Source organism: Falco rusticolus, chromosome 3, assembly GCF_015220075.1.
Source record: "Falco rusticolus isolate bFalRus1 chromosome 3, bFalRus1.pri, whole genome shotgun sequence".
NCBI classification, from domain to species: Eukaryota; Metazoa; Chordata; class Aves; order Falconiformes; family Falconidae; genus Falco; species Falco rusticolus.
Genome location: NC_051189.1, coordinates 11,355,253 through 11,368,332, shown reverse-complemented (window position 1 = coordinate 11,368,332; position 13,080 = coordinate 11,355,253). Strand labels below are relative to the sequence as shown.

The 13,080-nt window shown below is 37.6% G+C and overlaps 1 protein-coding gene across 4 annotated transcripts in view; it reads left to right on the top strand.

Moving 5' to 3' along the window:
* Positions 1 to 13,080, top strand: part of TRIO (trio Rho guanine nucleotide exchange factor) — a 254,719-nt gene that overhangs the window by 166,347 nt on the left and 75,292 nt on the right. For all 4 annotated transcript variants that reach the window (XR_005103017.1, XM_037379282.1, XM_037379280.1 and 1 more), the window contains exons 28-33: positions 513 to 605; positions 2,780 to 2,891; positions 4,951 to 5,141; positions 8,451 to 8,552; positions 10,612 to 10,754; positions 11,419 to 11,518. Coding sequence is in view for 3 of the 4 variants with exons in the window: in XM_037379282.1 (XP_037235179.1) it covers positions 513 to 605; positions 2,780 to 2,891; positions 4,951 to 5,141; positions 8,451 to 8,552; positions 10,612 to 10,754; positions 11,419 to 11,518 (741 nt within the window). In the remaining variant the exon portion in view is untranslated. The remainder of the gene's footprint in view (positions 1 to 512; positions 606 to 2,779; positions 2,892 to 4,950; positions 5,142 to 8,450; positions 8,553 to 10,611; positions 10,755 to 11,418; positions 11,519 to 13,080) is intronic.

Sequence of the window (13,080 nt, the reverse complement as noted above, 5' to 3'; positions counted from 1 at the left end):
TTTTAAATGTTTGGTACCTCTGGCGATCAGTTAGAAAATGTTAGTTCGTGCTCCCCCTTGTGGGGGAAAATGCTTCCCGTGAGTAGTAACAGTTAAACTAGCAGGTGATGCTAAGAAACCTCCACGTCAGCCTTCCTGTGAGAGTCCTGGCTGTTCCTCGGAACACTGAAATTCTTTTCTGTCTTGCAAGTAGCAAAAGAAATACAGATTTTAATTTTTTTTTTTTAAAAAAGAGGTGTTTCCACATGTCTAATATCCCTAATTGTTGCTATTTGTATTTAGGTTTGTTAAAATGCTTCACAGATACCCTTGGAGGTAATATTTGTACAAAGTGAGCAGGCAGATGGACAACATCTGTACTGTAGTTGGAATATCTTGTCATCCTGTCTTTTTTTATTTCTCCTTGCTGAAATAGAATTTGTAGTTAATGTGTATTATTGCATAGCCCTCAAAGTAAGCTATATCTGAGTATTGGTGCTCACAAACTTCAAATGTTTGCTTTTTTCATGTAGGAGATACAGCAGCGACATGGACTGGCCAACTCTATCTCCTCTTACCTTATCAAACCTGTCCAAAGGATAACAAAATACCAGCTTCTTTTAAAGGTCAGTGCTAATTGAGAGTTCTTCATCTGAATCTGCTTTTCTTAAGAAAGCAAAGCTCTTGCTGAAATCAGGAGGGCTGTTTTACTGTGCATTCCAAGACCACAGTATCCTGGCCAGCCTCAAAAATTGCTGTGATATTTTTTTGGGAGACCATTGAAAATGAAAGAAGGCATAAATAAGCCACTTTTTGTCCAGATTCCTGTAAATCAAAAAAAGATACCTCTCTACTAATGTTTACTTAGAAAATAAAATTTGCATTTCCAGAGTAAAAAAAAAAAAAAAAAATTATGGCCCCATAGACAGGCACATTTCTGTGATGGTTTCTGCAACAAACTTTGGCGAGATGTTGGCTGTGTTTATGGTATTAAGTACTGTAAAATATGTCATTTTTTTATATCTGTAAAACTATAATGTATAAGATCTATAAAATATATAAATATATATATGTGCCTATATACACACACACTGAGTACAACTGTTGCACATTCTTGTTACTTACAATGTTGCCTGGAAATGTCAAGTAAATAATAGCTGTTAAACAAAACTTCTGGAAACCTGTAGTTAGAGCTTTCACTCAGTGGACACATCTTGTTGACTGAGCAGCGGTGTTCTTGAACTGCGCTGGGTCTCTGGTAGGTGACATTGCTTGTTTTATAAGAGTTGCCTCCAAAAGCACTGTAACTGATCTGTCTCCCCTTTTTACCTGAGAACTGCCATGGTTGATTGTTTTTAAAAATTCTGAAAAACATTACAGGCTATTTCAAGTCAAGTTGGATAGAAACAAGTCTGTTATTTTAAACTGAAACTTATTGTCTCTTCTCCCCTTGCAAAAAGGTGCAACTTGCTTAAGTTACAACTTACAGAAATACTTGCTGTTTCAGAGAGGTTGGGGTATTGATTCCAACAATTATTTCTTTTAAATCTAAATATGCCTTAGCTGCTACATTATTGAAATGGTGGGATAGATCAGTTTCACCAGTGGTGTTGTAGGGCCAGATGGCTTTGATACAGAGTAAAATGGATTTATTTGGTAGTTGCTGGGGTTTTTTCTCACCCCCCAGCCCCCCATAAGAAGAGAGACATAAAACATGGAAGGATGGAGAGCCTGCAGCTTGAAGATAGCTGAAGCATTTTACGGTTCTAGAAGTTCTCTGTGTATTTTTCCAAATGGTATTGAAGCTGCTTGTCTTCTGTGCCTCCTGGAGGGTATTCAGTTACACTCACTTTTGCGTGGAGTTGCCATGCAAAATCTAAGCGTGATCATGTAGTGTTTTGCTGTGATGGTGGTATTGACAGTTAAATAAAAATAGTGTAATAATGGTAATAGTAGGAATTGCCTGGCTTTCTCTTTAAAAAGGAAAAGGGAAATTAACCTGAGGGAATGAATTCATTTGGCCTTTTGAATAATAGAAGGAACATAATATGCCCTTTTGGTTACGTAAGCTACGTTTTATCTTGATACTGTTCAAATGCTTAAAGGATATGAGGAAATTTGAGTATCAGCTCAGGCACTGTTATGTTAGTATCTGTGGGATGTTGAATGGGCAGGGAACAGCATCGCCGTAAATTCCACTACAGTACTTAAGTGTATTCCATTCTCAGACTTCCGTCCATTAGTTAATGCTTGTTTGTATTAAAAAGTTTTGTCTGTAGGATGCTTTTAACTGTGTGAACACAGAGTAGAGTAATTAAGAGAATATTTGAAAGAATCTATATTGTTTCATTTTAGCAGCACTAGCACAGAGTAGGTCTTTGGTGCAGCGGAGCAAAGACTGACATGGGAGGCAGGGAGTCCTTTTGTGCTGTCCTGCTTTCCACTGTCTTCATGACTTGGCAGCTGTGGCGTTCTGAGCCTTGATGTCATGCCGCATCTGATAGCTGTGTCTGTGCTTATCAGAAAAAATGTTTTATTTAATGTAACTTTTAAAGATTTCTTATTAAGCAGATGATCTTGTTTAAATTAGAGGTGGCTAGCTGAAAGCTGGGCTGCTCCTTGAAGAACAGAGCATGATACGCACAAAGTACGCTGTCGTGTCATTGGCAGAGTAACAAGTTTGAAAAGATTTTACATGCCAAAAATGATTCTTTGCTTGTTCGAAGTAATGTTTGGTTGCCTATCATATTACTCTAGAAATATATGATAGAGAGTACTCATGTTTGCTCATCTTGTGCAGGAGCTGCTAACGTGCTGTGAAGAAGGTAAAGGTGAGATTAAGGATGGCCTGGAGGTGATGCTTAGTGTGCCAAAGCGAGCCAATGATGCCATGCACCTCAGCATGCTGGAAGGTAGGATTCAAAGTGACTTTCCAATTCAGTCATATGCTGTAAATGTTGAGAAGATCTGAAGAATGCAAATATTTCCTTATCTCTGGGTTTGTATTTTATATACTTTTTATTTGGAGGTATATAGAATGCAAACTAACTTAGGAAAATCAATTGTGACAAGACAACTGGTACAGTTTTGTTAATTTTTTTAATGTTTTTTTTATCCTCATCTATAGCTCTGTCACTGCAGATTTGAAAAATATGTAAGCTAAGAAAGTTTTTCACTACTCACCTAAAATGTGACAGGTGAATCGTCAGATATGATTACTTCAGCTAAATTTTTCAACCAGTATCTTTGGCTTCTTTATATGAGGCATGGAAGTGTGTTAGAGGGGTTTTTGCTGATTTATATATCAAATAATTGTCTCCAAGAAGTTTGTAATTTTCACATCTGTTTGCTGCCTGTTCCATAACAGACTTCTGGTTGAAATTAAATGTATCTTCTGGCAGTAAAATGTCAGCATAAGCCAATTTAGCCTGAGCCTTAGCCAGAACAGCATAATCATATTCATGGCAGACAGTGGAGGTTGGATGTAATTGCTTCTATGTGCTTAGAACAACTTTCTGACAAAATTTGTTTTGTAACTGGCATGTTTTCATGTATGTGATGGTGCCATCATATATGTAGTAATAAAAGTGGTTTTCTTTGGCATTTATATTTTTTGAGATAAAAACAGAGCTGCCTTACCTTGCAGTTGCTGAATAAAGACTTACAGGTGCTTTTAGTTAATATTCCTTTTCTTCCTTTCTGCCTTCTGGTACTAAAATGAAGCTTGTCATGGAATTCCCAGTATTGTCCAAGTTACTATAAAGCTCAATGGTTTGCAGTGTGATCCTTGATCACATGAATGCTCAAAATCACCTCTCTCCCCCAATTTGAAACAATAGGGATGTTGATCAGATTACAGGATTGGTTCCAAATGCTTTGTTTGTGAGATGGTGTTAGTATAAATGCTGACCAGCTTTGGTAATAAACTTTTAGCACTGGGAATGCGACTCTGGAGAATATCCTAATCTTTTACATAAGTTGGTTTTATAACAAAGCATGCATGTATTGTTTCGTCATCTTATGTTAGACAAATACAGTGAGTGAGCACATTTCCTTTTTATGTCTCTGGAGGATTTTGAATGAATATCCTGATGCAACTTGCCTCTGATGCTCTCCATACTTTTGCCCTGTTTAGAATAGTGAGAATGTTATTTTTTTGAGAAGGATGGTGCTCTTCTATTCAGAGAATACTGGCAAACGGAATCTGTTTAAAATGCAGTTTAATACCACTTGGAACAGTATGGTAGAGTAATTTCTGTTATCCTGCAACTCTAAAGCTGTGTGTTAAACTGGGAAAAACTCTGTATCACTACAATGCAAGTAAAATTGTTGATGTTCTCAATCTTCATCTTTACATTATGTCTCAAGATAAGTAAACCCGCTGCTCTTTCTTTATTGTGGATCAGTGCTGGAGTGACTCAATGGCAGGCTGACCACATGGCAACAGCTCCAGGTTGCTATCTTTTTTCATCCCCTATTGGAACATGTTGGCATGCACACTGCGTGCATGGTAGGGAAGGTGTACACCAAAACAGGTTGCCTTTGGGAGCTTGCTGATGTCAGAACAACCTGACGTGCTTTCTCTGTCCTTGCAAGTTGCTCATTTTCTATAGTGGCAGAAAGTTTATGAAAGAAATCATTTTCATTATGGAAGAGGTTACCAGAATCTGACATAGACAGATCTGTTGTTTACTGGTGAAATGCTGCCAGAGATACTGATAAACTTCTTAACAGTTGGATCTCTAAATTTAGATGTAGACTTGAGCTACAGTTATATCTAGTATATTGCAATGTTCAAATCAAGTCTTGTTTTTAGTATTGCTTTCTTGGAATCCCATTTTCTGCAAGCTGGGGGGGGGGTGGAAGCGGGCAGAATGAACGTCATATCGCTTAATAAACAGAAGGAATGCTTTTAATTTCCTCATATTATTAGCTTTTCGTGGTGAACCTTTCCTCTCCCTGGGTTTTTAGGCTTTGATGAAAATATAGAATCTCAGGGAGAGCTCATCCTTCAAGAATCCTTCCAAGTGTGGGACCCAAAAACTCTCATTCGAAAGGGAAGAGAGAGGCACCTTTTCCTTTTTGAGATGTCCTTGGTTTTCAGTAAAGAAGTAAAGGACTCCAGTGGAAGAAGCAAGTACATTTACAAGAGTAAACTGTTTGTAAGTATGGGAGAACGTGATTATATTTAGAAAACTGTCCAGATTACACTGCAACTAAGTTCAGATGATTTACATGTCCCTGAAGAACAACGATTAATATTGCACTGAAAGAACAGCCTCAGTATGTGTAGACTGAATCTTAAGTTTGCTGCTTTATTCCTGCTTTTGAGAAGAAAGAGTAGACTGTAACTACTGAAGGCTATGTGGCAGTCTTGGTGTGTCAGGACAAAGGAAAATCAAGATTGGGCTGGACTAATTTTTGTCCTAATTGTGTGTGTAATTGCTGTTTCTTTAAGGCTTATTTGTGTAAAGCAGAAGGGTGGAAGGAGTTGACAAACTGTCTTCATCTTGCTTGTTCACTATTGTTGTAGTAATATTCATGTTAAGGATTCATTTTGGTGGATATTCTACTCATACTGATCTGGAAAGGCAAGAACACCTTGTTATGGAAAAGTTCATTCCAGAATGTCCACTGAGACAAGTAGTCTTACAATAACATTTTGTAAATAAAAGGATAGCTCTTATGGTCTACTAAAAGAATGTAAAGATGGAGATGTTTCTCTTCCCATTTAAAAAAAAAAATTAAAAATCTTCTCTTGCTTTCCTCATCTGTACATGTATGCTTGGCAAAATGTGACCCTGGAATTCATGTCCTTAACCTTCTGTCTCATCGGATGACTTGGGAGAGAGCAGTATTCACACTTTGTAAGCTGAGGTAGCCAAGGGACAAGACAGACTCCCATGGCTTGCTCTGCATATGTTGGAGGCAAGACTAACTTTTCTGCTAGACAATTTAGAACAAGTACTTGAAATTACTTTAGAGTGTGATTCTGAGAAGGAAAAGATATTATTCATCTGTTGATCCTGTCAGGATATATGACTAGTTCTAGATGGTATAAATATTTTTCTCCCAGCTTCAGCTCCTTTTCCTTCACTCATTCCCTCTCCCACCTCTGTGTCCAAACTGGTAAAGCAGGTTGTTCATAAAACCTCTTTTTTCTGGATCTTACCTTGCATATTCTGTCACTTAATTGCCCACACTTGCTCTCCTTCCTGATACAAGGTACCTAGCAGGTAACACAGCTGCAGCTGTTTTGTTGATCACACCTTTCTTTGCTGCTCTCAAGAACCTGAAATACAAAAAACTTCTGGTGTACTGGAGGGTAACATCAGCTGCCAAGGCATTATGTAGGAGGGGAGACAGCTGAAAAATCAGTCACGTAGGCTTATCATGTCAGTTCCTCTGTCAGGAATTTAGTAATAGCTTTGGGTCCTAGAAAAAGTACTGGAAATCTTGAGGACTCCCATTGTGCCTCATTTTTTAAATACAAGCATTCTTTTTGTCTTCAGATTCTGCTTGGCAAAACATCCTGTAGCGCAGCTTAATATTACAGCAGTTCTTATAGTCTGATCTTTAGAAAAGGCATCCGTACAGATATTGAAAGCATGCGTGTTGACTCAAGCTAAAGATCTCTTTTGCACGTTACCCTGTATCCTACCTCTGGAGGGTGGTTTTACGAAAGTGAAGTCCTTCTCTTTACTTCAGGCATGATGACCACCATGGTTTCCCCAGCACAGGAAACTCAGTGGCATGATTTGTGTAGTGGAAGAATGTGTTGATGAACTTGTTTGGCAAGAAATAAAGTATCCAAAAGCAAATGCCTAAGGAGGGCTATGGGAACAAGGCAAGCAGGTGTTACTTTGCCAGAATACTCTCCCAGCTACCAGTAACTGGCAGTTCAGGGGCTTCCTCACCTGAAGGTGGTTTCTATGCAGTAACCTGCAACAGGTTTATCTTCTGTGAGCTTATCCTTGGATCTCACGCAGACTTTCAGCTTTTACAGTGTCCTTTGCAAAGAGCTGTATTGCTCAGCTACATGCTGGGCACAGGCCAGCCTCCCTGTGTCGGGTTTTGAACCTGACTCCCTCCCACGAGTGTCACTTGATGCCTCCCAGAATCGTAAGGGACAGTGAACAACGTCTGCTTTGCCACTTCCTAACCGTACAGACCTATACTGCATTTCCCCTCAGCTGTCCCTTGTAAAACTGACAATATTCAGAAGTGTACCAAGGCTTCTAAATTTACTAGGCTTTAAAAGACAAATGACACTAAAAATTTTACTGTCCCACCCATTCAGACTTTATATTGGGCAGTGCAGTAGTGTGTATTTTCTTTGAATTACATAATGTAGTGTTGGATTAAGTATTTTACAAGCTTTTTAACACAGAAAGTTGTTAGTGAGTCAAGTTTAAAATGCATCACAGGCTTTTAAGTATTTCAATGAAGGAGAGTCCATTTTGCCAAAAAGAGATGACAAAGCTGGAAGGGTGAATGTGTTCGGTTGGGTTTTTTTTTAGGGGTGCAGGAAAAAAAAAAAACCAACCAAACAACAAAACAAGTTGTCAACCAAGTGAGACAGGAGAAAAATTACTTTTACTCAGGTACTGCATATCCAACATCTCTTGCAGTGAACTGTGTATGTGCTAGTGGTGATGTGTATGAGGGGAAAAATACAGCTTCTAATAATGTGAGAATGCTTAGCAGCTGTCTGTTGGAGTCAGGGCTCTTGTAGTTTTGAGCTCTGTTTCTTAGTTTGCAATTTTTTTTGGAGCAGAGCCTATATGAATTGTTTAACTGGGAGCCAATTCACATGATTGAGATGTTGTTCCAGTTGGAAAGTGAAAACATTTTGGATGATTATTAGCTATTAAGGTTTGACATTAGAACATTCACAGAGACGGATTGTTAATGTAGTTGTCCCACAAAATTCTCCAAGGAAACTGTATTTCTGAATTATTTCATCTGTTTCAGAGGGAAGGAAACACACTAGGAGAGGCTCCTTTGGCAGAAAAGAGATCAGAGGTTTAGAAGGTATCAAGAGAATTCTTGAGCATATTTTAGCTGAGAGAAAACATAAAAATCATGAAGTAGTGAGTGTTCCCTGATGAAAATTAACTAGAAGCCAACACATTATTTTACCAAACACCTTTTTTTAGAGTTATAAGGCTTTTATTGTCAAGTCAAAAATGTAAAATTAGCAATTTGGTATTCAGATTATAAATGCTATTATTTTTTGTTATTTTACAGGAAAAACTGTTTGAAGTTTTCAGGTTTGTTTGGTTTTTTTTTTGGAAGAAACCCTACTGCTGCCACCAGAACAAAGGATTCTCTCTAGCATATGAGTTAGCTTCAAGCTTCTAAAACTGTCTTTAAATAGCAGAGCTCAATTATTTATAATATTAGCATCCTTTTGTGGCTTCTGGGAAAAAAAATGCCATATCACCCTAACAAATTTTTCTGAATTCCAGACTTCTGAACTGGGTGTCACAGAACACGTAGAAGGCGACCCCTGCAAGTTTGCTCTATGGGTTGGAAGGACACCAACTTCAGACAACAAAATTGTTCTCAAGGTAATTTTAGCAGATGTGCTTGTACAGTCTATATTAAATCTTGTTATTCATACTTGTTGGGAAGGCAGCAACCGATGACTTCCTACTTTCAGAGGGACAGCTGCTGACACCTAATTTTCCTTTGTGTAAAGGGTGTGGTGGGTGTTTAACTCAGTGGCTTGACAGCAGAGGGGAATCTGTGTGGTCTGCTGAAGGATTTAAACAAATTTGGTTTCACAGCTTTGGAGCAGGAAGGGGTTTAATCCCACAGACTTGTAGAATTTGAAGACTTCAGCCACTAGCTGACAGAGCAACCGATACGCCACAAACAAATCACAGCATCAGTGTGACATCTCATACTCAAGTTGTTGGTGTTTGGTGGTGATGCTGTTCTTCATGGCCCAAATTTTTATGCAGAAATCAAAACACTTCAAAAGATTTTTTTTATCTTTCTGTGGGCTACCAGGTTTTCTGAGGATGCTTGCCTTTGGGTGATAGTACATGCAGTGCCTATATGTTTTGTGTCTGGGGAAGTTACAGGTGTCAATAGTGTATTTTGTCTGTCTAGGAGAATGGCTAAATCATTTTTCCTGTGACTGTGACAAAAAGTGGAGAACTTTTTTGTAATACCACAAGCAGCTAATGAGTAATTTGACATATTTTGAGGACTCTGCCAGCTTTGAAACTTTTCTTTTGTAAATTTTAGCTGTGTTGAGCTGAAAAAAAGTTCATCTTACAGGTTAATACACCCACTATTAAACTTGTTCCTGTTTTCACATATATATTTGGTAATTATTCAATGATGCCACTTAAAAATGGCCACTCAAATTTATATGTTTTCCTGGTGAATTACAGGCTTAGAAGAGCTCACATTAGTTTTCTGACAGCAGCCAACAAGTACAAGGAAATAAAATGTACATCACTGAATAATACTATCTGTTCAGTCCCAAGGTAGAGCAGTTTAAGGAGTTTTATTTAAACTCTCTCGACATAAGAACACTTTAAGGTGTTCGTGATCTTTATTTATAGCATAGGACATTTAGATAACTTGCATGGTATGTGAAGCTTTCCAACAATTTTATTGGTTTTTTTAATTACTATTATTTGTTTGGTTTTGAGGTTTGGAAACTAGCACTTCTTTAGCTCATTAACATTGTAAGTAAATTTCATGAAAACCTAAATAAAAGATTTAACAAAACTGTGTTTGGCTTCTTTTCCTAAATGTTTTTGTTTGTAAAAGAAAACAAAGATAATTTCTTAACTGTTCCATCTGTTCCTGCAACTTTCTCTATCCCTTTAGAATCTGTGGTTATTAAATATTTATAGTATATTAAATATTTATCATCTATTCAGAGCGAATTATTTCAGGAGACAGCAATTAAGAGAAGTAGGAAGTTATACTTGATAATTTTTTTAGTTCTGCAATAATGTTTATATTTAATAGCATTTCAGGTGCGGGGTTAAATTGGATTAAACAATCATATTACAGGTTGGGCAGCTGGATATCAAGTCTTTTCCAGGGTATCTCAAAAATATAGATGATATGTTGCAGGCAGTTATTAAAATACACAATCCTTAAATTAGCTTGCTGCTTCCAGGTATGTTTCAAAATTGGGAAGAGTAATACCTTAAATGTATTGTAGAAGTGTATGTGCTGCGTATAAGTTGATTTTTCTTTCAGTGTTAGTAGGTTATTATGTAGAATTAGAGTTGACCTAAAATGTATCGTGAGTTTAAAATACTAATGTTCAAGTTGTTATTACAGGAATTCTTTAATTCTGTCTCACATTAGAGTAAGCGTACAGTGTTTTAGCCTTCAAGTTATAAAAGGATTCTGAATCTAAATTAAAATGTTTTTTAAACTAACAATATTAATAATGTTGAGAAGTGTAAAGCAGTGTTGGCAATTCAAAATGAAGACAACTAGCTTGAATTTCCTATTTTCTGATCAAGTTTTTAAAAATGATTCACAAAGTCATTTTTGTGCCTTCCTCTTTGCATTTACTAGCTGAATGTATGTGTGGATCTTCTCAGCTATAATAGTCCATTGTGGGGGTTTTGTTTCTTTTGCATATCAAAGGCATCCAGTATAGAGAATAAACAGGACTGGATCAAACATATCCGGGAAGTGATACAAGAAAGGACCATTCATCTGAAAGGAGCATTGAAAGAGCCGATCCACATCCCCAAAACCGCACCAACAACAAAACAGAAAGGAAGAAGGTAAGTAGTATTTAAAATAATCAGCAATCTCTAAGTACACGACAGCACTCTTTTCCTCTGTAGTGATGAATTTCTAAAAACGTCCAGTGAACTGGACAAAAGCACGAGTCATTTTGGCCAGCTTTATCTTACAATTAATTTCCAGTTTCCTGCAATGCTGAATTTGTTGAGATTTCTGCTCTGAACAGTCCTTGACTTGTGTCCATTCAGCCATTACAGAAGGGATTTGGAACTGCAGTATAGTTATACTATGTGTGTATATATATACATATATATATACAGGATAGCTGTATATTTTAGATTTTTACAATTCTGCATGTGTTATTCAGGTCCTTGGTTTCCTTTCATGAAGCTTAAAATGTGTGACTGCACGTTCTGTTTGCTAACTTTAGCTAAGTGGCTGTGCAGGTTTCTTGCCATAGTTCTGTCTGGTTGGTTGTTGCCTTAATTCTACATGGTGTAGACTTCGAGCAAATGAATCTGTTCTCTTAAAGCGTAGAAGAAATTATTAAGTGCTGAATATTTAATTTTTGCATCAGGTAGTTTGGCTGGCTGGTGTCCATTGCCACAATGTCTAGATGCACCTTCTTTAGAGTTGGAAGTAGGGAACTAACATGTTACAAACACAGTGCTAATATTGTAATGAGAACTGAAATATTTGCAGAGACGGCGAGGACCTGGACAGTCAGGGAGATGGTAGCAGCCAACCTGATACTATTTCAATTGCCTCTCGAACCTCACAGAACACGCTAGACAGCGATAAGGTAAGTTTCCCAGGTGTTACTTTGTTCTGAGAGCCGGTTACTCATTCCTTCGTGTGAGTTAGCACCCAAGATTAGCCCTTAGTACCTTCAGAGAAGAGGCAGAAATACTCAATCTCTTAAAAATAGCTGTACAATAGCAAAAATATCTTGATACCATGGGGGGGCAGGGGTGGTGGTTTAAATAACAGGTCATGAAGGAATTGTTTGCTCCAAACTGAAACCATTTTGGTTCCCTTTGTTCTGCAGTTTGTTCAAAGATTTAATCCAGTTTGAAAAGGAAGTTTTATTTTCTGTAGAATTTGATACCCATGCACAGAAATCTTCTTGATGTCAGTCTCAGCCTTTCTGAAAGCATGCCATCTGCTTTTTATACTAGCTTGAGGTTGGTGGTTGCCACATGGTTACTTTTGTGAAGGAAAAATACTATCCAGTGTTCGTGGGTTAGAGAGTTAAGTGTGTTCGCTTTCTGCATGAGAGCTGATGGAAATGACCTTATTTAAAGAGGAGTAACCCACAACAGTATCATATGATACTAGTGCTAGTGTCTCCTTTCCTCCATCGCTGCCTGTAGATTCTGGCAGGGTTATCCCCTAAGGATAACACAGCCAGAGTTTCTCATAGGTGGAAGAAAGATAAGCATTAATACCCATCTTTCATGCAGATTGATGCCAAGAATAAAAATTCTTATGAAACGTGTGTGTTACTTTGGAATTGAAAGAGGATTTCTGGCAAGTGAGAAGTGTTGCTCTTGTGTTTGTCAAAAATAGCCTATATTTTGATCTTGTGTATTTGTACTGAAGCTGGTCTGTAGTTTTGGTGGAGACTTCTTCTGAGGATATCTGTGGAAAAAAAGTGGTTGGTTGGCACAAAAAAAAATCTTTTGATGACTTGTTTTGTTGTTTGCTTACTTATTTTATTTAGCAATTTACAAAAATTGTGTTGTGTATAACAGCAAACAGTTTAGATTTTTTTTTTTTTTTTTGGTGTGTATTCTTAGGAGTTTAGGTAATCTATCACACTCAGAAGTAAGTCTTGCTCTCTCTGATTTCCCTGATCATTGGCTGAGACATCAAGCTGTGTGCAGTCAGCCTGGCTGGATTGTGTTTAGTTTCAAACGGAGGTGATGCAGTCCATCCCTCCATACACAACCATTGCCACTCTGCAGTTGTTTGTGATGTACTGTTTACTGGGGAATAGCATGGATTGTCTCCTGTTGCCCTTCACAGCAATATTTCATGCATCATGTGATAATTGCTAAGAACATTGGCCAAGCGAAATGCCCTCAGGATTGTCTTCAAATCTGACATGTGGAGGAGTCTTACCAACAACTTGTTCAACAGAAGCTATAAAAGGAGGAGAAATGAAAGGGAGGGAGGAATGGAGAGCAGTTCAATATTTTCCTGAGAAACTAAGTTTTATATTTGGTTAGTGAGTGTACTGTTGTTTTTAAACTGTATGAACTTGTTAGACTCTTCCTTGACAAGAACAAACTGAAAAATGGAAGACTCCCTGGAACTTACTTGTGCTATATATTGTATATCCAAGGAAGGAATTTACTGTTT